We start from the raw sequence: 26928 nt of genomic DNA on the forward strand, positions 1-26928 counted from the left end.
TGTCTGCGTCAATGTTTTATTATTAAGTTTGAATTAAGCTCAAGTCCCAGTGGCAACTTCAAGACTTCTCCATTACTCTTATAAGGTAACGTCTTTTGATGGTAAGCCATCCCCAGGGATCTGACAGAGAGAAGGCATGAGGAGTTCATCCTGCTTTGCATAGTGATCGAGGCTTCCTGCTAAAATCAGCACGAGGAAAATATGCTCTGGGAGCTAAAAACATCCAGAAGCATAAAGGATGTGCAATAAATATCCACTGAGCAAAGTCAGAAGTAAACATTTGATTTCTTCATGCTAGAGAAGGTAGAGATCATTTAAGGCTTCAACTTTAAAAACAAGGTACTGGACAAAAATAATAATGAAACCATGAGAGTTTTAAGCACTATCAACCAGTCCTTGAGCTGGCAGAAAATGTTACCACAATAGAATTCATTTGCACATTTGTTTTTTATGAACTTTGGAAGCTGCCCAGAGTCACTTGAGTGGCATGTAAATTTAATAAATAAATAAACACACACACCAAACTTAAACATTAAGACTGCTGTCTAAGAACATGCTGAATGTAATTTTTAATTACTGTCATGTCCTTGATTTGTGCCTCTGTAATACTGTCTCTAAATAAGTGAAATTGTTGAAGCTGCAGAAATGCATGTAACCACATCGCCCACAAGGGGCCAGTGTCTATTTAAAGTTTCAGCTACGTAGAGCCATATTTGAGATATGTTGAAGGATCCAGCTCAGGCTGTGTAAAGGCACTTTAGCCAGAAGAGCTCACGGATGCTTCACAAAGATCTGTTTCAAAACAACGTCTGTCAGTGATCTTTTCAGAAAAAGGAAAGGTACTATATGCGCATCATTTTATTTGCCTGTTGTATTTGCGATATAATACAGATGTTTCTTCTCTAATTGCTTTCAGGTGTGTTTTTCTTTCTTTCTTTCTTTTGAATATGTAACCTAATCTGATGTATTCTTGGAAATGTCACATTGTCTTAAAGTAAATGGATAGAGACTAAGAATAAATAAGTTAACCTCACTTACAGCATCTAAACAACAGGTTGCAAAATGTAATTGTTATTGTCAGTTCCAAACAAGACTTAAATATATCCTTGATAGCATCCAGGATCCTGAATTGTCCAGACTGACTTTTATCACAATAAGAGATGTATTTGTTGAGTTGGATAAGATAGCACAAGCCATTAGATTCAATCACCTGCACCATTCAAATCCCATATAGATGGCTATCTATTCTCCACTTGAACTAGGGTCACTTCTCAGGGTCATTGGTCCCACTGTTGAACTGCTCTTACTGTAGGAAAATTTTCCTTATCTTCATCCGAAATCTGCCTTCCTGTAGCTGGACTCTATGATTCCACATCCTAAACTCTGAAAATATAGAAGACTTTTTTCCTGGGTTTCTTTCAGGTATTTTGAGAATCCATTGTATTTGTCCATGTTCTTCTTAAGGCTAAATATTCCCAATTCCTTCCATCGCTTTACATAGCATTTAGTTTCTAGTCTCATAATAATCCTTATCACTACCGAATCTATTTCAGTCTGGCTGAGCCTTTTGTGGGTTGTATAGTAATTAATACAATATTAGATGTGGGATTTGACGAGGGCAGAGAATAAGGGAACTACTACATCTTGTGATTAGAAAATTATATTTATTTTTCTGCAATTAAAATAGCTTTTTAACCTTTTTTTGCAGACATGTGGCATTATTGATTTATTTTGCTTGTAATCAAATACCACTACATCGTGTTTTTCATTATTATCAAGCCAAGTATTCCTCAGGCTATATTTGAGCATTTAATTTCTGTTTCCTAATGAAGAGCTTTCCTTGGATTGATTTTATACCATTATGTTTGGCTTATTACTCTAATTTATCAAAGTCTGACAGAATTATATTAATCTCACTGAATGTTATGTCATCTTGAAAATTTTGAGAAACATTTCATCTACTTCATTCAGGATATAAATTGATACATTTAATAGAATTTTCCAGAATTGAATTTTCTGACATCCTTTCTTCCAGCTTGATAACACTCAGTATGATTTTCATACCAGTTATGTATCCAGGTCACTGTAATATCACCCAGTCTATAATGAACTTCATACCAAAATGGTATGAATACTTTGTCAAATGATTTTTTTTTTAAGGTGGGGGGGAGACAATCTATTTTAATGGAATATACACCATTCCATTAATCTACTAAGGCAGTACAAGAAAACTTATGTCAGTTATGTTACCTGAAAGTTTAACACCAGGACCTCCATGTTGGCATCACAAAGTGGGAGGTGGATAACTGATGGAAAGTCCTGGGAGCAGAGATTTGAGATCCGTGGCCTATGATACTATGAGCTTAGCTATTTCTCCACACTGCTTCTTTTATGAATTGCTCTAGAATCTTTATAGATATTAATGCCCTGCATATTGGACTGCAGTTCCTTGGATCATCTTTTTCTAAAGACAAAGACCACATTTGTCCATTTGCAGATTTTTGATATTTCACAAGCTCATCAAGATTTCTTAAAATTACACATCCATATTAAGCCAAATGTTTTTTTTTTCTTTTCGCCTGTGTTCTGGGCAGTCCAATCTTTTTCAGATATGTGTCCGTTCCTTACATGTAGTAATCTGAATTATGATTTTTGGGGGGGACTTTGCCTATGTTATTCTGTTAACCGACTAGTATTGTTTTTATTCCTTTGTTATCCATCACAAGAACATTCAGGCTGAAGATATGGGATACATTTCCCAATGTTAGGGCCCTCCAGATGCTAGGTTTTCAACCCCCTGAACTTCCCTTCTCAAACTCAATTGCTTGAAGATATAGGGACATGAGGGCTGGCTGGGTAATTCTGGGAGTTGAAGTTCACACATCTTCAGGTTGCTGAGGCTGCGAAATATAGGCTTAGGTCAGTGGTTCTCAACCTTTTCTTTATCACTGGCCCCCCTTTTTGTGGCCAAGGACCATGGCCATGGACCCCCAAGACTTAACTCAAAATTCAAATCATAACATTTCTTCAAGCCTTCACAGATACCCTGTGATGACATTGTGCCCCCACCCCAGGGGTCCACGGACCACAGGTTGAGAACCACTGGTTTGGATCAAGACCAAGTGAAACAGAAAAAATGCTTACTCATTAAATAAGTAAAATGACTTTTTTTTTCCCCCTTCCACAGCACTTATACATTCTGTAACCTGTAAAAAATATCAAAGTAATTATGGAAACCTCAACCCAGCAGATGAAAACTCAAGTCCGGCAACATTACTCTTCTATGGTTTCTACCTCCAGCTCAGTGGAGCATATGACTCAGGCAACCAAAATCACAGAAGGCAAGTAGTTGGATAATTATTTCCAGGAGGTCAGAATATATTTTAAAAATGCTATAGCTGTTTTTAAAGAAGGAACTAAATACAGTTATATTAATTGATTCTGAGTTAGCTAACGTCAACAAGTTGGTGATATCAACTTGGAGAATGGGGGTGGAACCTCTTTTTCACAACCACCCATCAATATCACTATAATCAGTACTTTTGCTTGCTTCAGGCTTAGTGCATGGGAACTGTAATTCACAATTATGTTTAACTTGGCCTTCCCTAATCTAATGTTTTCCAAATGCGATGGTCTGTTATTCACAGTGCAGTCCTAACAAACTGGCATTGCAGATTGCTAATTGCAAAAGCCAATTGCCTTTCTTATTTTGCCATCCAAAGCCAAAGGTAAGTCTCTTGGTGTCTTTATCTCTAGATGATACCAATGATATGGATATTTCTTGATTAAAACTTAAAACCTGATTAAAGGTTAAAGAGATACCTAAAATAAAACCTGGAAATGTCTTTCTCCACATTCATCACATGACTTATGTAAAGTTGCTGTTGAGTTCATTTGTTTTATGAAAGTTCACTTGAAATGGAAAAAGCTGATTCTTACCCAATTCTTACCTAAGAACTAAACATTCTTCATCTCAATCCATTATTTGCCATGGTGGCAGAGTGGTTAGAATGTAGCATTGTGGGCTAACACTGCCCACTGCTTGGAGTTCGATCCTGACTGGCTCAAGATTGACTCAGCCTTCCATCCTTCCGAGGTCAGTAAAATGAGGACTGAGATTGTTGAGGTCGGGGAGTCAATATGCTGACTCTGTAAACCGCTTACAGAGTACTGTAAAGCACCATGAAGCAGTATATAAGTGCTATTGCAAAGCACGCGCGCTCACTGAACCGGTTGTTGAACCGGTAGAATCCCACCACTGGATGAAGGTTATGGGAAGGTTATGACATAATGATAACTTCAAAGGAAAGGAGGCCGGGGAAGCTGGGATCCTTTTTCACTGTTAAACAGAATTTGTGGTCAATATTGAACTGTGAGATCTGTTCTAAAGTTTATTGGAATCATGATACACATATTTCTTTTAGTACTTTGGTATTTAGTCATCCATTGTTGGAAAAAACACAAGCCATTTTTCTTCTGATTATTGCTTTCTAGAAATATTTGTGGACCTAATTCTCAAACAGATTAATGAAAAAATATTATTTTGTATGACACATGCCTGCTTTTACCTGCAGAGAAATCCTCTTCTTCTGTAGAGTCCTTCAGCATGGTTTCTCATTCTGTGGAAATCCCTGCTGGAGAGAGCATTCCTGAATTTGTGGTGAAGCCTCAGCCACTGACAACTTCCGAAGGTAACCTCTTATTCACCCTCCATATTAGCCTTCTCCAATATAATATTTGCAGATGTATTACACCATAATTGCCCAGTTCTCTGCCCTGTTTATGTTCAAGAGGAAAGAATAAGTAGTCTTGTTTTTAAATAGAATACCGCCCACATGGCCCGTGGGAGCTCTCCCCGCTCACTCACTCCTTTCCTGGCAACTTGCCTGCTAAGTTGCTATTTTTCCTTTTTTTTCTCAACCATCAGCTGTTCTGTTGTGCTGGGAGATTTAGATTAGCTAGAAAGCAGGAAATCGTTGGATTTCTTGCTTTCTAGCTAATCTAAAAACAGAGCTGAACCTTCCTTAGGACTGAAGCTTATTATTCAGTGCAGACTCAGGTAGCCGATGGCGGATAGATAGATAGTGTATCTGTGATTCTGTAAGAAACTCAATCTGCCTGCCTGCCTTGCCTGATTTTGGGTAAAAGTTGCTCTTTTTTAATAAAAAAATTCAATATTTACATAAATATTGATAATATTTACATACAAGCCATACCCAGCCAGTCATATGACCACCAAGCCATACCCACAAATTAGCTACATCCACAGAACTGGTTGTTAAGAAATTTGAATCCCACCCCTGCCTCTGTGTGTTTGTGTGTGTGTGTATGAGAGAGAGAGAGAGAAATGGGATAACAAAGGCAAGAGACTCATAAAGAGGTCTTCTTAATTTAGGAATGGGTATAAAGGATGTACAAGTTGAAGGTATGCAAAGGCCTTCCTGGCCATGGCTTCCACTCCTTCTCAAGCAGGAGCTGAGAGTCCAGGAAGACCCCAGAATGCTCCCCGGTCCTGAGTAAAGATAGAAGGTCCCCAAAACTTGGACATCCCCAGAACTGGAAGAATCAAGCACCCACAGGCACTTAGTCTTGCTCAGGTTGAACTTGACCCTGTTCTTCTCCATCCAGGCAATTGAGATCAGACCATGCCTGCATCATTTGGACAATCAGAAGTCAAGATGTACTACTGAGTATAGAGATCTTTGGGCAGATATTATCATCAATGTGCTGGTGATACTCAAATCCAAACAGATGGCTAATCTGTCTTGTTGGTCTCATTTAGTTGTTGAAGAAAGAGGCTCGGAGCATCACGCCTTGAGGCAGCCTGAAAATTGTCCCCAAATGAGCAAATCTAGTACATTCAAACTCATTTGTTGTTCAAAACTCATTCTTTGTCGCTTGTCAACAGGAGATAAGGCTATATTCCGAGCCAAAGTGACAGGTAACCCCAAGCCTAATGTTACATGGAAAAGAGAAAGTGGGTTGCCACTCAAAGAGGGATCAAAGGTATTTTTCGACAGCATCAATAAAGAGTACGTCCTCAAGGTAAAAATGTGCAGCTTTTTAAAAGTAGCTTCTCTCCTTTGCTTCCTTCTCTGCCTTGCAAAATAACTTTTTAAAAAAAAAATTTCAAGGGTGTTTCTATCATCTTATTAAAACTTGCTTTAAATTCTCCTTTGTTGAAGTGAAATACATCTACTCTCCAAGTACTATAGACTATGCCCCATTTGACCTCCAGAGCATTAAGGGTACTTTCATTTTGATCTGTGGTTTTTTTTTTTCTATTGCAGTTAGAAAACCTCACACCTGGTGACGCTGATCTTTATAAGTGTATCGTTTCCAACAGGCATGCTGACATTATCTATACAGTATCCCTGGTTATAGCTGAAGGTAAACAAGAAGCATAAATTCAAAGCTGGAAAGAAAAAATAGCATCCCATTTTCAAAATAGAACAATCCCTGTAGCTTTTCCTTGAATAAAAGAACTGGAAGCTCTGGGGCAATGTATAATAAGGACCACAGATCTCTAGCCCACAATTATGCAACAACTCCTCTTTCTACAATTAAACCAATTCTTGATATGTTGGAATTGATACTCCCTTTAGTTTGGCTGAACATTTTGGAAGTAGTAATCTCAACGTATCTGGGCGGTGATGGATAATGAAAGACTGCCATGAGAGATCCAAAGCATCTACATCTTGCTTCCTTTACACCAGAGTTTCTTGGCAACTTTAAGATGTTGTAGACTTCTGGACTCCCAGAATTCCCCAGCTAGATGATTCACACTCAGTTTTCTGGCTGGGGTATTCTGGGACATGAGGTCCACATACAATAAAGATGGTAAGATTGAGAAACCCTGCCTTATAATTTTGGCTGCTTGGACTAATCCTCTCTTTTCTCTTTTTTTATTGTTTTTTTTTAAGGTCAAGAAAAGATGGATTTCAAAAAAATGCTGAAAAAAAGGTGAGATGCTTTCCATCTTTTACACTTAGCCAAAAAAACACTCCAAAAAATAGTCATACCTGACAAGATCACAGAAACACTTCAGTCCCAATGGGTGGGTGTTGTGACTCCGGAGTTGGAATCTGTTCCATTGGCAGATGGGAGCTCAAGTAAAGAGGAAATGGCAGTAAATTATGAGCCGGCTCTGTTGAGCGATTTGGATTGCAGTCAGGATGAGGAAATGGATGTAACTAGGAGGGACGAACCTGATTTAATAGAGCTGTCAGGACCTTCGACCTCCTCTGATTCTTCTCCTCTGGCTGAGCAACAGCCGGGAATAGCTAACCAGGAACACTTGCGAGACTTTTCTAGTGAGGAGTCGTCTTTGGAAAGAACCTGGCTAGATGTGCGTAACAGACGAAAGTTGAGGCATCAATCACAATTAGGAAGGAGGTGCTGAGCCAGTGACTAATTAAGGAGATTAACACGCCCTCATAGTGGATAAAAGGAAACGGCTTGGCTGGTGAGCTTTGCCAGAAGCAAAGTGATTTATGGGAGTGAACACACGGAGAGAACTCTTTGAGGCTTTGGGATTTATAGCCACATCAGGTTTGCTGGACAGAGTTTGGACTTATTGCTGAGGACCCTTCCACAGTCCTTTTGGGAAGGTTTGCTTTTTGGTTTGTGAACTGCTTGTTTCGTTTTGCCCTCCTGCAATTAAAGGGGATACATAACAGGTGGGCGGGTGGGAAACATGTCTATAAGACTTTACAAAAAGCCGATAAGGTTGGGGCCATCTGCCTCTCTCTCTCTTTCCTATATTCAGCTACTTACTAAACCTGAACGTCCAGATTTGTAGCATCCAACATATTCCCTTGCCCCTCCTGGAAAATTCCTGTCAGTTTTCAACAGTTTTCCCATTTCCCCAGGTGTAATGGGATTGAGAGAATCATAGCCTTGACAACAGTCAGAAAAGAGATATCTCAGCCCACAGAAGGAATGGGAATAAAGAAAACATATCAGAAGGGACTTTCCCTAGTTCTCTTGGAGAGTAACGATATCAATCCCCTAGATACTACAATCCCCTGGGTTCAGAGGTGGTGTTCAGCCAATTCAGACTGGTTCTGGTGTACCAGTAGCAGAGATTTTGACTAGCTCAGAGAACCGGCAAATACTACCCCTGGGTAGCCCCGCCCACCTGCCCCACCCTATCCTGTCCTACATTCCGTTGTTTTTTTACCTCAGCTGATTTGCACGGCAGAGCGGATTGCCGTGCCTCAACTGAGTTAAAAAACAGCTCACCTCACCAGCGCTGACAGAAGGCGGTTTTTCATCCCTGTGTGCACGAAGCACGTTCTCATAGAACCAGTGGGGAAAAAATTTGGAATCCCACTGCTGCCCGGTTCTCAAAGAGAATGGGCAAAGTTGGGCTGTTCCGCAAAAGCTAATTATGTATTGAGCCTCCTTTCATCCTAAATAGTAAAACATATATAAAATAAAGAGGTAACTAAGGGAAAGAAAGCCAGTTTGGTGTACTGGTTCAGGCTACAGGCTAGAAATCAGCTGGGCCAGTCGCTCTCTCTCAGCTCCAGGAAGCAAGCAAGAGAAAATCATTTCCAAAATCTTTTCAAGAAAACAGCAGGAATACCTAACAAACAAACAAACACCTGAACTCTCTGGTAGAAATATAAGCAAAGGTAATCAACCTAACTTAGATTGCCTGGGCAATCTAGGTATTCCTTGACTTACAACAGTTCTCGGGGGTAAGGCTGGAAGGTGATGGCCCCTCCCATAAGGGATAAAAGCCAGCCTTTGCGGCTGGCTTCTTTACAGGAAGCCAAGAAGTTCTTTCTATTCAGAGTCTTCATTGAAGCCCTGCTTACTCCGGTTTATTTTTTGCAACTTCTGGCTTTGGATATTTATCTGCAATTAGTCTTTTGTCCTTGGCAGCCTTTTGCAATCTTGAAAGGGCTGGCTCTTATCTGGGACAATTCATTTTGAATGACTCTTGGTTGTGAATGAACAGAATTCACAGCGCTGCATTAAAAAGGTTTGCTTTTGTGTTTTTTTTATTTGAACAAGGCTTGGGTCAGAACAGTTACTAACTTAACAACTGCATTGATTCACTTATCCACTGTGGCAAGAAATGTTATAAAATGAGGGGAAACTCACTTAGTAAATGTCTCACTTAGCAACAGAAACTTTGGACTCAATTGTGGCTGTAAGTCGAGGACCACCTGTAACTAAGCCTTGAAAATGCTATCAGGACCCCATTGAATTTCTTCAGGACAGTTTCCAAAGTCAGAGTAGTAGTGCAGGAAAGGCTTTTTTGCCCAAATTAGTCTCGTGGGGTTCATTCCTATCACTGTCTCACCAGAGGTGGTATTCAGCTGGTTCTGACCAGTTCTGGAGAACCAGTAGTGGAAATTTTGAGTAGTTTGGAGAACTGGCAAATACCACTTCTGACTGGCCCCGCCCACATCTATTCTCTGCCTCCTGAGTCCCAGCTGATCGGCTGGGTCTTCTTTTGTTGCCCTGCACAGGAGAACAGAACCGGAAAGCAGGTTAGTGGGATGCAGAGGGAATGGGATTTTGCAGTAACCTTCCCCCAGGAGTGGGGTGGGAATGGAGATTTTACAGTATCCTTCCTCTGCCACGCCCACCAAGCCACATCCATCAAGCCACACCATGCCCACCAAGCCATGCCCACAGAACCGGTAGTAAAAAAATTTGAATCCCACCACCAGATGGAACCCATCTATCTGGTTCTGAATACAGTCAGGGAAAAGGAAACTGACTGGAATTGTGTAAAATGGCAGGAAGAATCTCTTTGCAGTGGAAAATGACTTCTAATGTCATCTATAGCCCTGAGATCTTAGTAATCTCCCATTCAGCTACTAACCCATCCTATCATGCTTTGTTTTTTGAGACCAGCCAAGTGCTAACATATACCATGTTTCTCACAAAATAAGGCCCGGACATATTTTTTTTTGACCCCCAAAAATGGCTAGGCCGTCTCTTCGGGTGACTTAATTCCCCCGCTTGCATCCTCGGGTGGGCGGGCAGCAACAGCTTGGATGTTGACCTCGGCATTGGTGGGGCACCGATCGGAAGACTTCCACCACCGTTGCTTCCTTCTCCCTTGCTGCCGTGGCGTTAGCAACACCGTGGCGTTTGGCGCAGCCACATGTGGCCAGCCAGGCTCTCCTGCAACGAGCCTGGCGGAGACACTCGGCTTCAGGTGCTCCTGTCACCGCCTTCCTGTTGCCTTTGAAGGTAAAGCAAATTATTTTAAAAATGACGCCCTACTACAACAAAGACTCCCCTCCCTGAGAGGGCAGCCCAACCCCACATGGGGAGGTGAATCTCCCGGGGCCACAGCGCAGGATCGGTCCACCAGCTGCCCAGCTGCCATCCCTGCCTGGCGCCGGGCAGAGTGCGAAGAGCTTCTCCTGGGGCTCCCAGCGCAGCTGACAGGCAGGCCATCCTTCCCGGCAGCAGAGCTCGCACCAAGGAAATGAGTGCCTCCCTGCCAGACCCTCCGTTCATCCCGCCAGGGCCGCACCAGAGCCATGCGGGCTGGGCAGAGCCAGGAAAGCGAGCTGCGGGTGCACACCCACGTGCCAAGCAAAAGAGCCGGGCCGACCTGAGCTTGGCTTCCTTCCCAAGTCCCTCCAGCATGAACCCAAAGGGGCCACTGGGAGAGGGAGGGGCCAAAGAGGCCTCCACGGACAGGGAGGAGAGGTGATGGCAGCGCTGCTTCCCTGGCCAGCGGAGAGAGCATGAAGCTGCTTGTCCTTTCCATGCCTCACCCAGCCTGTCCCCGTCCCCATGCATCTCCAAATGCGCTAGCAGCTCCAAATGCTGCAGCGGAAAGGGCATCAGGCAGAGGCGCTCACTCGGCGGGGCTCAGCTCAGAGGAGGACGCGGTCCAGGCCGTCGCCTTGCCTCCCTGTCCATGGATGGGTGGGTGCTATCACTGCCTTGGGCGGCCTCTCCCAGTGGCCCCTTCGGGTTCAGGCTGGAGGGAAGGAAGCCAAGCTTGGGTCGGCCCGGCTCTTTTGCTTGGCAGGCGGGCGTGCACCCGCAGCTTGCTTTCCTGGCTCTGCCCAGCCCGCACGGCTCTGGCACGGCCCTGACAGGTTGAGCAGAGGGTCCAGTGGGGAGGTGCTCACTGCCTTGGCGAGAGCTCCGCTGCTGGGCAGGAGGGCCCGCCTGTTAGCTGCGCTGGGCGCCCCAGGCGAAGCTCTTTGCACTCTGCCCGGTGCCAGGCAGAGATGGCAGCTGGGTGCTTCTCCTGGGGTGGGCTGTTCCTGCGTTGTGGCCCTGGGAGATTCGCCTCCACACGTGGGGTTGGGCTGCCCTCTCAGGCAGGGGAGGCTTTATCGTACCGGTAGTAGGGTGTCATTTTTAAAAGAATTGGCTTTGCCTTTGAAGGCGAAGGGAAGGCGGCGACAGGAGCGCCTGAAGCCAAGTGTCTCTGCCAGGCTCCGGTTGCAGGGAGGAGCCCTAGTTGGCTGTGCGTGGCTGCACCAAACGCCACGGCGTTGGTCTAAACGCTGCAGCAGCAAGGGAGAAGGAAAGCAATGGTGGAGGAAGGTCTCCTGATACGAAGTGCTCCACCAATGCCAAAGTCAACGCAGGCAGCACCATATCCGGGTATGCAACAAAAGTTCTTCCTAACGGCACCCCCCCGCCATTCCCCTCCCCATTTCGCAAGTTTAACATAGGCCTTAATTTGGGGGGAATGGGCTTAATTTGATTTTATGCCGATAAAACATGCTGGGCCTTCCTATTGGTGGAGGCCGTGTTGTTGGAGAAACACAGTAGCTGGGTAATACATAAGAGCTTTTCACCTAACTTCATAACCAGGTTGCTTCAAGAGACTTTTTCATGATATTTTAATGGGTAGTATCAAGATAATATAGAGAATAATATTGCAACTGAGTAGCTGTTTGGGATCAAAATACCTGATGAAATTGTTAATGGCTTTCCATTCTCTCCTCCTATAGTTAAATATGGAATTGTAACTCTGACTTGGGGTTAAGGGAGAAGGGGTTCCACATAAGAATTTGTGTGGTTTTATAACAAGCTCATAAATGTTGGGAATGTCATCAGACACCTGGCTCATATTACCATATGTGGTGGACTTGTGCGGATGCTAAAAGATATTGGACTAAAATCCATATGTGGTTGGAAAAAATGACAAAAAACCATATAGACTTGAAACCAGAGATATTTTTATTGGGAATTTTACCTGAAATATATAGCAAAGACTTGAAATACCTAATTGTAAATGTATTAACAGCGGCTAGGATTGTATTTGCTAAAAACTGGACAAGTGAGAAAATACCATCACAGGAAGAAAATATTAAGAAAATATTGGAATGTGCTGAAATGAGTAGATTGACATTTGAAATTAGAGAACAAGAGGATAAACAATTTTATAAGATTTGGGATTTTTTCTATCAATGGTTAGATAATAAAATACAGTAATGAAATATGTAGACTTTTAGAAAATAATAAATATATAAAGATGTACTTCTTTCTTATTATATCTACAAAATGGTTTTAGGATAGATTTGGGATGATAATATGAACTGTTATAAAATTAAATTATGATTATCTTGTAAAACATGAATGAATAAAAGTATAGTTAAATGATTGATTAATAATGATACTAAGGTATTTAATTTTTGATTGAAAATATGAGATTATATGCAATGTAATTGTAATTGAAGACTATGAAATGGAAGCACAAAACAATTCGTAAACCAACCCGCACACTGTATGTACACATATGGAAGATAGCTTGATGCTTTTATGTTTGTTTATGTTCGTTTTTAAAAACCAATAATTTTTTTTAAAAAAATAACAAGCTCATAAATAGATTTTGTCTGTCTGCATGTAGGGGGCTTCCTGCTCCAAAGAAGGAGAAGAAGGTGATTGATGAAAAGGAAATGCTGGAGATCCTCTCCCATGTACCTAAGAAAGACTTTGAGAGGGTCTGCATGGAGTATGGTTTCACCGATTTTCGAGGACTTCTAAAAAAGCTGAAGCAGATGAAGAAAAAAGAAGTTGAGGTCAGTGATGGATTCACCCAGACCTTGGATTCTTGAGTTGTCTTACATGTGCATTATAATTTAAATACAGGGCAACAATTTTCCTTGAAAATGATAGATATGCTGTTAGATCTGGGAGGATGGTTCAAGAACGGAGGCAAGACTCAGATAACAACAACAGCTCTTTATTAGTGACTTCAGATCTGAGCAAAGAATCCCAGCCGCAGCAGCCCCTTATATAGGGCTGGCTGCGGCTAGGCAGCCAATGAAAGCGATTTGAGTTTGCCGCTCTTGGCAGGGCCAATCGCGGCAGCCCATTTACTAGCCAATCAGATCAGTCTGCGGTGACCAATCATGATCAGCTATTCGCGGGCCAATCAGAGTTGCAGGCTTTCGAGCCTGCTAGTCCGGAACATATGCTGTCTGTCTGCTATGGGAAAATGATTTTGTTTTTTGACCCTAGAATCCCTTCATTGAGGTGGAATCAGGGCAACTGAATGGAGCTGAGCATTTACTGGCTGGATGCCCTTCTTGATGCCTAGGGCAAATGGCAAACTGCTCTTAGTATAGTTCTGTTGGATAAAAAGTATAAGTCCAGCCAAGCAATTGGTGGACACACATTCATCTTATCTTAACTAAATTTATTTAAAAATACATAGGAAAGGAAAGCCTTGGTTCCTCCCCCACAAACTTCCTCTTGAAGAGAAAGTCAAGAAACAATGAAAGGAATTTCTGTTTTATTCAGGAATTGTAGGAATAGTAAAAAAAAAAAAAAAAAAGTCAAGAGAGGTGCTGTGACAATGTAATCTTAGCCCTTTTTTAATCTGCAGTTTGAGGGGGAAAAAAACTTCAATGACGAAGTTGTAGCCTCCATATTGACTTTTTAAAACCACTCCCTGTAGACATCCCTGATTTTATCTCTTAAACGCAGGGGTGGGATTCTACCAATTTGGACCAGTTCGGGTGAACCCCTTGCTCCGAAGATCGGCCGGCAGAGAATTGGTTCGCTGTGATGAGCATGTGGGTCGGCCCCCCACCCGCCCCTGCTCTTTCCTGTGCTTTATTTCGGTTTTTTAGAGCACAGCTGATTCACGCGGCAGAGGGGTTTGCCGTGCCTCAGCTGTTTTATTCACAGGGACTGCAGTAGAAGGAACACATCAGAGCTTTTTAAAACGTGGAGCTCATGTTTGGCACATGCGATCATCGAACCAGTTGTTGTACTGGTGGAATACCACCCCTGCTTAAATGTAGAGCATTGTTTAAGTAACAGCAGGTTAGGTTGAAAGATCCTTCTCCACCACTCAGCATTTGCCCCAGTGGTCAAAGCTTTATTTTTGACAAAGACTAGCGTTATATAACAAAAATAAAAACCCACCAACAGAGATGCAGGTAAAATAGTAATCCTACAATTAAGCTATCACTTGTATCCATACGATTTATACTGATTGTTTCCTAGTATGATTTGATTGCTTATTTTACCCTACGACTATGATTAAGTGTTGTACCTTATGATTCTTGACTCTTGACGACTGTATCTTTTCTTATATGTACGCTGAGAGCATTTGCACCAAGACAAATTCCTTGTGTGTCCAATCACACTTGGCCAATAAGGAATTCTATTCTATTCTATCACATTAATCTAGTGGGTGTTATAAAGACAATTGATTAGTAGAACTCGACACTCCAAATAGTTGCACCACAAATAGTGTAACAGTACAAAAGAGATGTCTAAAACGTCTACCAGGACATGTTTGTTGGCTTGAAGATGCCAAAAGTTTATTAGCTACTGATTCTCTCTTATATATTCAACAAAATATAAACATACTAAGTTCAGCTGTCCCTGTTTTGGTCAGAGGCTTAACAATGCAGCATCATTACAAGTAATAGATTAAAAGAAAAATATTGGATTACAGGCTCAAGAGATTTGTGGTCAAATCCATGAGCATTACACAAGTTGCAATAAGTAAATGTAACAATAAATAAGGCTAAAAATAAATATTTAAAAAGTATCGAAAGACTGCTCTTTTTTTTATATTTCAGGCAATAAAGATTCTAAAACCTTTGGAAGATGTTTCTGCTAAAGCAGACTCTACAGCAATATTTGATTGTATTCTGGAACTCAGGGATGCCAATGTGAAGATGACGTGGTTAAAAGTAACTGTATTTTTATTTATTGTAACTGAAATGAAAGTGGGTAGGTGAGGGAGAGCAAAGGGCGTTGCATGTTCTGTCTACAGCAAGATGAGCAATCTCTTCCATTCTGGGAACTGATCTGGTGCTTTGATTGAGGGTTAGAAGTTGCATCTATGTTGATAAGCAGCATAATATTCCATCCATCATTCATACACGTGCATAAGCACACAATCGTGCCTACTGTCCCTGTCCTATTGTCCCCAATGATTAGTTCCTATTTCTTGTATTTAAACTTATGCTTATTCTTGTTTCTGTTATAATGTAAGCTTTTGATGAAAATAAATAAATGAATAATAAAATAAATAGTTACTGCAGGTCAGAAAGCTTTATCCCATTGTATCTCAGCATTTCTTTCCAGGTTTCTGTGAGTCTGTTGGGAAGACCAGTGGACAACAGTCAGCTTAAGCCAATTTGCTAAGATGGAAAACAAAACCTCATTTTTGAGGATAAGAGACAAAGCTTTCTGGCCTAGCAACAATGCTATCAATCACTGCTTTCTCCACAACTAATTGTTGTTAAGGAGCAACAATACCAGAAGTGGTATTCAGTAGATTCTGACCAGTTCTGGAGAACCAATAGCAGAAATTTTGAGTAGTTTGGAGAACCGGCAAATACCAGCTCTGACTGGCCCCACCCCCATCTATTCTCTGCCTCTTGAGTCCCAGCTGATTGGCTGGGTCTTCTTTGGTTGTCCTGTACAGGAGAACAGAGCTGGAAAGCAGGTTAGTGGGTGGTGTTGTGGTTTGCCGGCAGCTGGTGCAGATGGCAGTGGAATCGGACAGTGGGGAAGAAAGGGGACCAGTCAGGGAGTCTGGAGAGGACTTGGATGAGAGTCCTGTATCTGATGCAGGGATGGGGCCAGGACCATCAGGGAGTGGGATGCTACCTTTGGAGTCTGGCAACAGCGAAGCAGTGCAGAGATGCTAGAAGGCGAGAGCAGCTGAAACAAAAGGGGTGACACGGGAGTAAGGCTGAGATAATAAGAGATAAAAGTTTGCAGGGAGTTTGCAGACGAAACCTTTGCAGGAAGCCAAGTAGTTCGATCGGTTCCAAGTCATCTCTGAAGCTCTGTATACTTTGGTTCGTTTTTTTCTTGTACTTTGGTTGGTTTCTTTTATAGTTAATTGGATACTTCTGTTTTTTGGCAGCATTCCACAAAACTGAACAGTGTGTGCGTATCTTGGGAGACTGTTAAGATTAGCTCTGTCTGGGAATGAAAGCTTTGCAATAAAATAGGTTTTGCTTTTAAAACAAGTTTGTGATTAATTACGAGTTACAAAGCCTGGGTCAGAACAAGTGGGGAGGGAATGGGATTTTGCAGTACCCTTCCCCTATCATGCCCACCAAGCCACGCCCACCAAGCCACACCCACAGAACCAGTAGTAAAAAAAATGAATCCCACCACTGAACAATACTGAGTGAGATCAATGAAGGGACTGAGTAAAATATCTACCCCCCACACACACACTTAGTCTCGCCCTACCTCCTGAGTCTGTTAGCCTTTCATAAGGCCCTGAAGACATGGCATTTGACCAAGCAAATCTTGATGAGGATGATGTAGTTTTATCCAGGAGGTATTGTTTAATTGGAATATCATGAGTTTGTACTTTTGTGATGTTTTTAATTGTTGTAAGCTACCCACAGTCACTGTTATGAGATGGGTGACTCTGGCAGTAATTTCTATAAACAAACTTTTAGCCTGATCAGATAAATATGCAGCAAAGAGATGCATCATAGGTTGTAGGTGATACAACGAAAGGCCAAATAGGGGTTTTGGATTGTCCAATTTGTGGCTTAAAGCCACCTTGATGAGGAAATACTTCAGTTAAGGCAGTTAAAGTCAAGAGCAAGATAATTAATACTCCATGGACAAAGTGAGGCAGGAGGATTAGTTGCATTGTAATGCATAAGAAAAAAGATAAAAGAGTCCCTGCAGATTTTACTCAACTAGTCGTTGCCCACTATAAGGGGGCAGTGCTCATCTCCACTTAAAGGCCATTGAGCCAATGCTGTCTGAAGACACTTCTGTGGTCAGGTGACCAGCATGACATCATGGAGCATGTTACCTTCCCATCATAGTGGCACCTATTTATCTACTCACATTTGCCATGCTTTCGAATTGATAGGAGGAGCTGGGGCGAGCAGGAACTGAAGTGAGGACAGGAGCTGATCCTATCACTTGGCGCTTGGGTCTCGAACCTGGGCTTGAGGCTTTTCAGCCAACAAGTCCAGCATCTTAACCACTGAGCCACCGTATTGCCTTTTCAGTAATGCATGCCAAGAGGAAAATGCTCTGGATTTCATTTCATTTTGTTCATTTTATCTGCTTTACAGAATGTAAAGTAATTATACATCTAAAGTAATGATTACTTCATGAAATGTCCAGATGAATCCATGCATTAATTTCATAATAAATAGTCACTGTTTGGAAATTTGAATTTTACTTACCTTGGAGCCAGTTACTCAATGTGCAGTTTTATCTGAAGGTTGTCATTGCTCAATGAGACATGACACCTTAATAAGACAGAACATTCATGATAAGAGCTCCAACAGGTACTGTGCTATGAATTTATTTCATACTTGAGGGTGCCAGTCATAAAAGATGATTAACCAGGCAGGGGAGCGGTAATAGGGATAGATAGAGATAGGTGTGGCTATCTTACAAAGGCCTCTTTCTTATTTTAATAACCCATGTGTGCCATGTGTTTACTCAACCTTTCAAAAACATCACATTTTCTTCTTTCTAGGGTGATGAACCCCTGCGTCTTCAATATAGTTTAGGGAAATATGAGACAAAACAGATGGGCACTAAGTTTATGCTGTACATTGCTAATGTCAACAAAGCTGACATAGGTGCCTACTCTTTTGTCATTGGTGATAAAGTTCTGTCTGCAAATTTGCATGTAATAGGTAAGTTTGATTTCTTTCATTTACTGTGAGGATGATGAAAGGTCACGTGAACTTCCACTTATATGAATCATATTATTTACCTTTTCTTTAGAGTCAGGGAGTTGGGAGCTGCATTGAAAGGTTTGGGGTTTGTCATCAAGGACATCACAAATCTACTAGAACTGTGATGGCAAACCTACGGCACGCCTGTCACAGGTTGCACGCAGAGCTATTTATGCTGGCGTGTGAGCTGCAGGCAAACTTACCTCACTGCGTATGCGCATGCCTCACAGCTGATTTTTTTTTGGCTGGTTTGAGGCCTTTTTCAGCTTCCCAGAGGCTTGAGGATAGCTTCTGCAGCCTTTGCAGGCTGAAAAATAGGCCTGTTTCGTCACTTCCTGAAATACCAGAAGTGATGAAATGGGCCCATTTTTCGGCCTGCAAAGGCTGCAGAATTTATCCTCAAGCCTCTGGGAGGCCGAAAAAGGCCTCAAACCAGCCCAAAAAAATCAGCTGTGAGGTGCAGTGCAGGTAAGGAGGCAACGGCTGGGGGAATTGCACGTGCATGTGCAGGGGGCGGGGGGCATGCGCATTGCCTTCTGGGTGCTGGCACATGAGCAGGAGTGTGCAAGTGAGCACACAATTTTTGGCACAGGAGCCCAAAAAGGTTATCCACCATTGTACTAGGAAGTTGAATTTTTTTTTTCTTATAAAGAAAACATGTTACACTGAACATCACAAGCTTCTGAATTTTGACAGTACGGAAACACTTGAGAAACTCTAGGAGGAGCAAAAAATGTCAGGGTTTTTTGGGGTAGGGGTACATGCAATTCCCAGGCCAAGCACTTATCCAGTTCTGCTCCAGAAATACAGAAAGTGGTTAACTTACAATAATTCATTTAGTGATCGTTCGAAGTTACGGTGGCACTGAAAAAAGTGACTTATGACCATTTTTCACACTCACAACCATTGCAAGCATCCCCATTTTCCTGTGATCAAAATTCGGACACTTAATTCATTTTTATGATGGTTGTAGTGTCTTGGGGTCCTGTGATTGTCTTTTGTGACCTTGTGACAATCAAAGTCAATGGGGAAGCCAGGCTCACTTAACAACCATGCTACTAGTTTAGAAACTGCAGTGATTCACTTAACAACTGTGGCAAGAAAGGTTGTAAAATGGGGCAAAATTCACTTAACATCTTTCTCGCTTCACAACATACATTTTGGGCTCAACTTTGGTCGTACACCGAGGTCTACTTCTATGTAGAACTGAGATATGGAAACTGTATTTTTGAAAGTTCTCCATCGACAAAATTCAACATAACTAGAGGCCATTCATTCTGAGTGTTATCTTCTTTTGACAGATGAGCCTCTGCAGTTTCTGTCAGATCTAAAACCCATGAAAGTAAACGAAAGGCAAACTGCTGTACTTGAGGTCCGCCTTTCCAAAAAGGTCTCCAACTTTGTTTGGAAACTGAATGGAAAAGAGTTGAAGCGGGATGAGAAGTACGAGATCATCACCTCCGAAGATGGCTTGACACACACGCTGAAAATTAAAGATGCCCGCCTGAGTGACATGGGGAAGGTCAGCTTTGAAGGTGGAGGCCTGTTGACAGAAACCGAGCTTTTCATTCAGAGTAAGAGATGCTGGGATTAACTGTTGCCTATTGCCCAAGTTTCAGGCAAGCAGCTGGTGATGCTATTTAGTACTGAATTGAAGGTGAAAATTGGATGCTTTGTTTTCTTTTTCCAATAACTCACTTGTTCCTTTTGTTACCTGTTGTTTGGTACTAAATAGCAGATGAATCTTTGGCTTTACCAACTATTATTATTATTATTATTATTATTATTATTATTATTATTATTACAGTGAGAATGGAATACTGAATATGCGAAATAATTCATAGTGTAAAACAAAGTATTTAGAATTAGAATTCTTTATTGGCCAAGTGTGATTGGACACACAAGGAATTTATCTTAGTACAAGTGCTCTCAGTATACATAAAAGAAAAGATAAATTTGTCAATAGTCAAGAATCATAAGGTACAACACTTAATGATAGTCATAGGGTACAATAAGCAATCAAAACATATTAGGAAACAGTCAATATAAATTGTAAGGATACAAGCAACAAGTTACAGTCATACTGTTACAAGTGGGAGGGGATGGGTGATAAGGAGTGATGAGAAGATTAACAGTAATAATAGTGCAGACTTTGTAATAATTGAACAGTGTTGAGGGAATTATTTGTTTAGCAGAGTGATGGCTTTCTGGAAAAAACAGTTCTTGTGTCTAGTTGTTCTGGTGTGCAGTGCTCTATAGAGTCGTTTTGAGGGAAGGAGTTGAAACAGTTTATGTCCGGGATGTGAGGGGTCTGTAAACATTTTCACAGCCCTCTTTTTGACTCGAGCATTATACAGGTCCTCGATTGAAGGCAGGTTGGTAGTAATTGTTTTTTCTGCAGTCCTAATTATCCTCTGAAGTCTGTGTCTGTCCTGTTGGGTTGCAGAACCAAACCAGACAGTTATAGAGTTATGGAGGTATGGCTTAACAGAGAAACAAAAACATGGTAGGAGATGTGAAGATAAAATAACTTTTGTAAATCCTATTTTATGAAGTTCAATGGGCAATAGAAGTACTTTTCGCCTGATGCCTCTCCATTTCAATGCTATAAAATGCAGCATTCATCCAAAGGCTGATGTTGAGATGATCCATTTTTTTAAAAAAAAGTCTGTCTCATTTCCCACAATTCCACTGAATAAGGGGGTATATGGAGTTAAAACATTACCATTGGAGAACTTTTTGTTTAGCCTTTCCTGGCTCACTCTCTTGATGGGAAATTTGCCTTTTTCCTTGGATCCAGAGAACGTTTCCACCGGAAAGTTACTTCTATGGCATTTCTTGTTTTATTCTTTGACTAGAAAAGGATCAGAGGCTAGATACAACAAGACTGTGGGGCACAGATTGCAATCTTCCTATAGCACAGGATCATGCAAGTTCTACCGTCCCAAGCATGTAGAACAGGGGTCCCTAACCCGCCTCCCCCGGCCTGTGATACAGTGCTGGGCTGCAGCCCATTTGGAACCAAGCCACAGAAGGACAAGTGTGCATGCACAGGAAGCTGCATTTTTGAAAACGGTGTGCATGTGCGTGCATGTGCGTAACCATCCCCTCTACCAACAATGCCACCATCGTTACCTCCACCGATCCGCCAAAAGGTTGGCGATCATTGATCTAGAGAAGGGATATGTTGCTCTAATTTACAAGAAAGAGGGAACTATGACATCTTAGCACTTCCCTGATCAACACAGCATCTCACAAACTGGACACTGCTTGAGCTCTGTGTCACAGACATATCTTAGTTATTTAAAAAAAAAATTAGTTTTTTTTTTTTGTTCCGTCAGCATTCTCAATATTGCCTCAAATCCCATTCGCAATGTAGACTGCCTTACCCTTCCATTATCTGCTACCTCAGTGCTGTAAGAAGTCTTGTCGCTGTCCAAGACACTGCAACTGGAGCACGTCTTAGTGGTACCATTGCAAATGTCACTCTATTTTGAGTGCCCTATTGCAATTTTCTCACAAAGTTGCCTCTGGACTGAGAACAAGCCTGACAATTAGTAAATCTCTTCCGTTCTGTAGTTTTTGGCAACTTCGCAACATTTCTTTCCCTTTTTGGTGTGCTTGATGCAGCATAACCATTTGTAGTTCAGAAGCATCAGAACTGAGCTGAAGTATTTATTCATCACAGGAAAGATTAGAAGCATCCATTCTGCCTTGGATGGATGATAATCTCTTTCAAATCAGTTCCATTCAGGGTTCAACTCCATCTGAAGCACAGTCCTAATTCCATATTGCCAATTCATCTGGATCCAAGCAATATGCCATACAAAGGTGACAGGTTTTATTTTTCACAAAGAAAATTTCTACGTGCTGTTTTCCAAGAGATTCCAGAATTCTTTATTGCTATCCACCAGAGTTTTCAAAGAGACTCCAGGGGCAGTGCTAAACAAATATATGCTCAGCATTCTAGTGCCAGAAATGTTCTAAGGCTTGTCCCAAAGGTGATTTTTTACTTTATTGCTTGTTTGTTTTTTAAGATGGTTCACTTCTCATTCAAGAAGCTTCTTTAGCTCTGACTGGATGGTAGGGAAAGATTTCGGACAACCATGACCTGGATGACTGAAAATCTCCATAGACATTTGTAGTAAAGCTTGTTCTAAGGAGTATTTTCTCACAGCAACACATACACTCTAGACACACACATACGTAGAGTACGGTTAGGGAAACCTTATTAGCTACTACACTGATAGATACCTATATATCCTTTTGCTACAAAACCACCAGTGTTTTCTGAACGAATATGGAGGTGCCCTAAGGGGATCTGTTAAAAAGGAGTACAAGTATCCTTTGATTTTATAGAGAAAGCAAAAGTATTTATGGACAATAAGACTATTTTAAGATTCCACATTCATAGTTTTATAAATTGCCTTGGGCACCTTTCCATTTCCTTACTATTCTGTACATCAACATGTTGCCTGTGGCTACCAATCTTTGATTCCCATGGATGATTTGCATAACATTGAACCAAATGCAACCAACACCTGTCTTCTCTCTCTTAAGGAACACCAATTAAGTTTGTTAGAAACCTGAAGAATGTCCGAGTCAAGGAGAAAAGCAAAGCTTGCCTGGAATGTGAGCTGACCAGTAAAGATGTGGTGTTGAAATGGATGAAGAACGGGAGGGTGATTGGGAAATCTCAGAAATTTACCATGACCCATGAAGGGAAGACGGCAGAATTGATCATAGATGATACCGAGCTAAGTGACTCAGGAGAATATATGGTAGTTGCCACACAAGAAAGTGACCCTACAGAATACTACAGCACTTGTAATGTAACTGTGGAAGGTAAGAGCTCATGATGATGCTATGTGTATTGCCTTTATTTATGAGTGATAAGTTTTGGGTGGGAGAAGAAGGCTGGTAAGGCATTGTGTGCCTTCCAATCTCAAATTCCAGATGATTCTAGTTCAGTGGTCACCAACCAGTGAGCCGGGGACCACTGGTGGTCCATGAGAAAATTTTGGTGGTCCACAGGAAAATGTCACCCACAGAGCACCCACCCAGTGTCAGCACAACAAGTCTCACAAAGACTCATTTCTGGAGGAGTTTGGAGGAGAGAAAGAAAGACTTCTGCTGCTTCTGCTGCTTTCCTTGCATGAAGCCAAAAGTCTCTCTGTCTCTCTCTCTCCCACTGAGAATGGAGCTGGAGACGGTATCCTGCGATCCCAAATAAAGAATGATCGATTGGTAGGAAAACGGGCTGGGGAATTTTTCTGCAGACTTTTTTGGGGGATTTTCCCAGGGTCTCTGGTCCACGGGATTTAAAATTATGAGTTTGGTGGTCCCTGAGGTCCAAAAGGTTGGCGACCCCTGCTCTACTTGTTTCACAAGTACCCAACTATATCCCATGTTCTTTTTCGAATAAAAATTGCAACTTTTAGTGGTAAAGGTGAAGGTGAAAGGTACTTCCAGTGCATTCTCTTTTTCCAAGTAAACCTGAACATTTAGCCAATTTGCTCATGGAAGGATACAATGCAGCTTTGGGTAGAGAAACCAAGACAGAAAACTAGTGTCTACTGGTTATATAAACTCATCACTCTATCCACAATAACGATCGTTTGTAGCATCTCAGCTGTCTGAAATAAAAAAGGAAAGATGTTTTTTTCCAGTCAACAACATCTCTCTTGGTTAGTCAGCTAGAGGCAGTTCTTCTTCTTCAAGGGTTAAGTGGCAGATGTAGTTCTCCTATCCCCACCCTCCCTGTTCATATGCACCAGGTAAAACTGGGACAAGGTTTTTCCCCAGAGAACTTTATGTCTGAATGGGCTTTGAATCTGACCTTCCTCCCTGGTTCTGACCAAAGGACTTCTGCATCATAATTTCTGGATTCTGGTTGCAGCACCAGTCCTTGATTTGTTGCATGCTTCCTTTTGTCTGGCTTGGGGAGTGACAGCAAAGCTGTTGGTTTTCTTATGGTGATTCCGTGTAGACAAAAAGCTGGTGCCAGTAGCAAACCAACTCTGGCTTCTGTAAGCTCCTTCATTCTGAATTCATTCACACCGAAGCTGCTCTGTACTCTAACATCCTGGAAGACTGCTGCAAAATCAGAAATGGTATGGAGATACTACACCAAGACCGATAGTGTTCTCTCAGTTAATTCGCCCTAGCTTAATGAGAGTTATTCTTTCCCATACTTATCTCATTCATAAACGCATCTTTGGCCTTCCCTGTTCTGGTTTCTTTCCTCCTCCATCCTCAGAGAGATTTGCTACAGTCAAGAGTGGCTTATCAGATGTCCAAGCAGCTACAGGAGACCCAGCAGAGCTTTGTGTTGTCCTGAATGATGAGAAAGTGGAAGGTGTGTGGCTGAAGGATGGCAAAGAGGTAAGTGGTGAAGAAACCTGGGCCTCCTAGAATCATAATGGTCATATCTCAGGGCTCAGCTAAGGACTCTCATGGGAAAATTGGCACCGTGCTAAATTAGGATACTTGAATAGGTCCCAGGGAGACCTGAGCAGAGATGGTATTCAGCAGGTTCTGACCAGTTCTGGAGAACCAATAGTGGAAATTTTGAGTAGTTCGGAGAACCTGCAAATATCACCTCTAACTGGCCCCGCCTCCATCTATTCTCTGCCTCCCAAGTCCCAGCTGATTGGCTGGGTCTTCTTTTGTTGCCCTGTGCATGAGAACGGAGCTGGAAAGCAGGTTAATGGGGTGGGGTGGAAATGGGATATTTTGCAGTATCCTGCCCCTGCCACACCCACCAAACCATGCCATGCCCACCAAAACCTGTAGTAAAATTTTTTGAATCTCACCACTGGACCTGAGCTTAATAGTCATGCATAGGCTTCTTGTTTCTGATTAGAACATTTTGAGACGTGTATTTTTTTAAAAAAAAAAATCTGCAGATCACAGATATGAGAGGAATCCAGATTGTCAAGCAAGGAGCTGTGCACAAATTGATCATTGACAAGATGGGTGAGGAGTATGAAGGGAAGTATACTTTCAGAGCAAAAGGAGCAGAAAGTGAGGCCACCGTCAGCATCGCAGGTACGGGATTCTCACTGCTCTGGGACTGTAGTTCTGGTTTTACTCTAGACTTCAGCTAGTTCTCTTCTTCAACCACTTTTTTCTCCATGTCTTCCTGGGCTTCCATTACAAAAGCATGGTAGATATCCACCTGGTATGTAGTAGTTACCAAAATGTTATTTGATGTAGAATGATACAAAATGGAATTTGTGTGTCCTGAGTAGCATGGGTTTTGCCTAGTTGAAGTATGAAGCCAACTAGCAACTGTAGCTTATTTAATAGACCACAAATAAACAAGTCTTGGCTCACCACTATTCATTAACCAGATTGAGAGAAACTCCACATTGTATGAAGTTTTACTATGAAATCTTTTGCTAAGAACAGTTATTATGATATGGAATACAGAAAATAATTTGACTGTTAAAGATGTAAGTTTAGAGTCTCAAAATGGGAGCAATTCAATCAAGCAGAGCAATTCTGCTTGAGATGCTGAGTCTGGGCCTAGTTGATCTTCATACAATTTCTGCTTGAACATGGTATCATTCAACAATGAGTCATACAGCAGGCTAACCCATGTTTTAAGCATTGTTGAATAAATGAGAACAGTTGGGTTTGTATAAGATGTAAAATGGCAAGCCTTACTAACTTCTAAAATTACAGAACACCAAAGTCAAATAAAGCTGTCATGCTTAATGTAATGTAAAAACTCAGTTGATAAAATATGTAGCTCTTTTGTCACATTAAAACAGTGGTTCCCAAACTTTTTCAGTCCACCGCCCCCTTGGTGCTACAAACTCATCCTCAATGCCACCCATCCACAGGTGGGATTCAAATTTCTATGGACATGGCCTAATTTGAGGGTGTGGTTTGCTGGTCACCTGATTGGTGGTGTGGCTTGCTGGTCACGTGACTGGGTGAGTGTGGTTTGATGGCTGGCAAACCCAATACAAGTGGTCTTCACTTAATGGCCGGTTGCTTAGCAAGTGTTCTAATTTATGACTGGCCTCCCCAGAACTACTTGACCTGTTTTGGGAGTTTTGACAGCCATGCACACACATGCACACACACTCCCTTCTAACCCTGCTGGAGCAGGTCATTGGACTGGAATCGGCAAAGCATCTCTGATTAGATTCTAGTAGTGAATAAAATCTAATCAGAGATGCTTTGCCGATTCTTGTTGATTTGTTTTAGTTGTATTTCTTTATTTTATGTTGCTGAGTTGCATTGGCAGGTGTGTCCCTTCTTGTGCACAACCCAGAAGCTTTTGTGATTCTTTGCAGCAAAATTTACCGACCTCTGGCTTTGCTCTACTTTTCAAACTGCCAGCACTGCCGCGTTCTAGGTGGTGGCCCCGCAGGTCCATCCCATTGAGCCCACTGCACTGGAAGGACCTGCCCAAGGTCCTTGGGGAGCGGTGCACTGTCAATGGGGTGAGCCAGAGAGCGGGAAAGAGAGAGAGAGAAAAGAGAGAAAGAGAGAAGGAAGAAAAGAAAGAGAAAAGGGAAAGAAAGAAAAAGGGACAAAGAAAGGGAGGATGGAGGGATGAGGGGGAGAGAGAGAGAGAGAGAGAGAGAGCGCTGATGCATCAGATTGAAATGAGGCCTAGTTTAGAGGCCCTTTTCCACATTGAAACATCTTTGCCGGCATCTTTGCCATCACATTGAAACATCTTTGGCTTCTATTAATTAAAGATTTTGTGGACGAAACATGGCCAAGACTATCAGGAAGCCCTCACATTTTGTTGAGGCTT

At 42.0% G+C, this 26928-nt stretch overlaps 1 protein-coding gene across 2 annotated transcripts in view; it reads left to right on the plus strand.

Annotated features, from left to right (window-relative positions):
* The first annotated feature begins 275 nt into the window (after positions 1–275).
* IGSF22 (immunoglobulin superfamily member 22) overlaps positions 276–26928 on the plus strand; it is a 51931-nt gene continuing 25278 nt past the window's right edge. Inside the window, exons 1-13 of one of the 2 annotated variants that reach the window (XM_026706531.2) lie at positions 276–839; positions 3188–3341; positions 4575–4691; positions 5909–6045; positions 6291–6390; positions 6924–6963; positions 12854–13025; positions 15045–15158; positions 17945–18107; positions 19451–19723; positions 22710–22994; positions 24409–24533; positions 25058–25199. In XM_026706531.2, the coding sequence (XP_026562316.2) occupies positions 3230–3341; positions 4575–4691; positions 5909–6045; positions 6291–6390; positions 6924–6963; positions 12854–13025; positions 15045–15158; positions 17945–18107; positions 19451–19723; positions 22710–22994; positions 24409–24533; positions 25058–25199 (1780 nt within the window). In that variant the 5' untranslated portion in view covers positions 276–839; positions 3188–3229. Of the gene's footprint in view, positions 917–3187; positions 3342–4574; positions 4692–5908; positions 6046–6290; positions 6391–6923; positions 6964–12853; positions 13026–15044; positions 15159–17944; positions 18108–19450; positions 19724–22709; positions 22995–24408; positions 24534–25057; positions 25200–26928 lie in introns of both variants that reach the window. The other variant, XM_087920258.1, reaches the window with a different exon arrangement.

Source organism: Pseudonaja textilis, chromosome 1 (assembly GCF_049901715.1).
Source record: "Pseudonaja textilis isolate UNSWEBS1 chromosome 1, rPseTex1.2, whole genome shotgun sequence".
Lineage (NCBI taxonomy): Eukaryota > Metazoa > Chordata > Lepidosauria > Squamata > Elapidae > Pseudonaja > Pseudonaja textilis.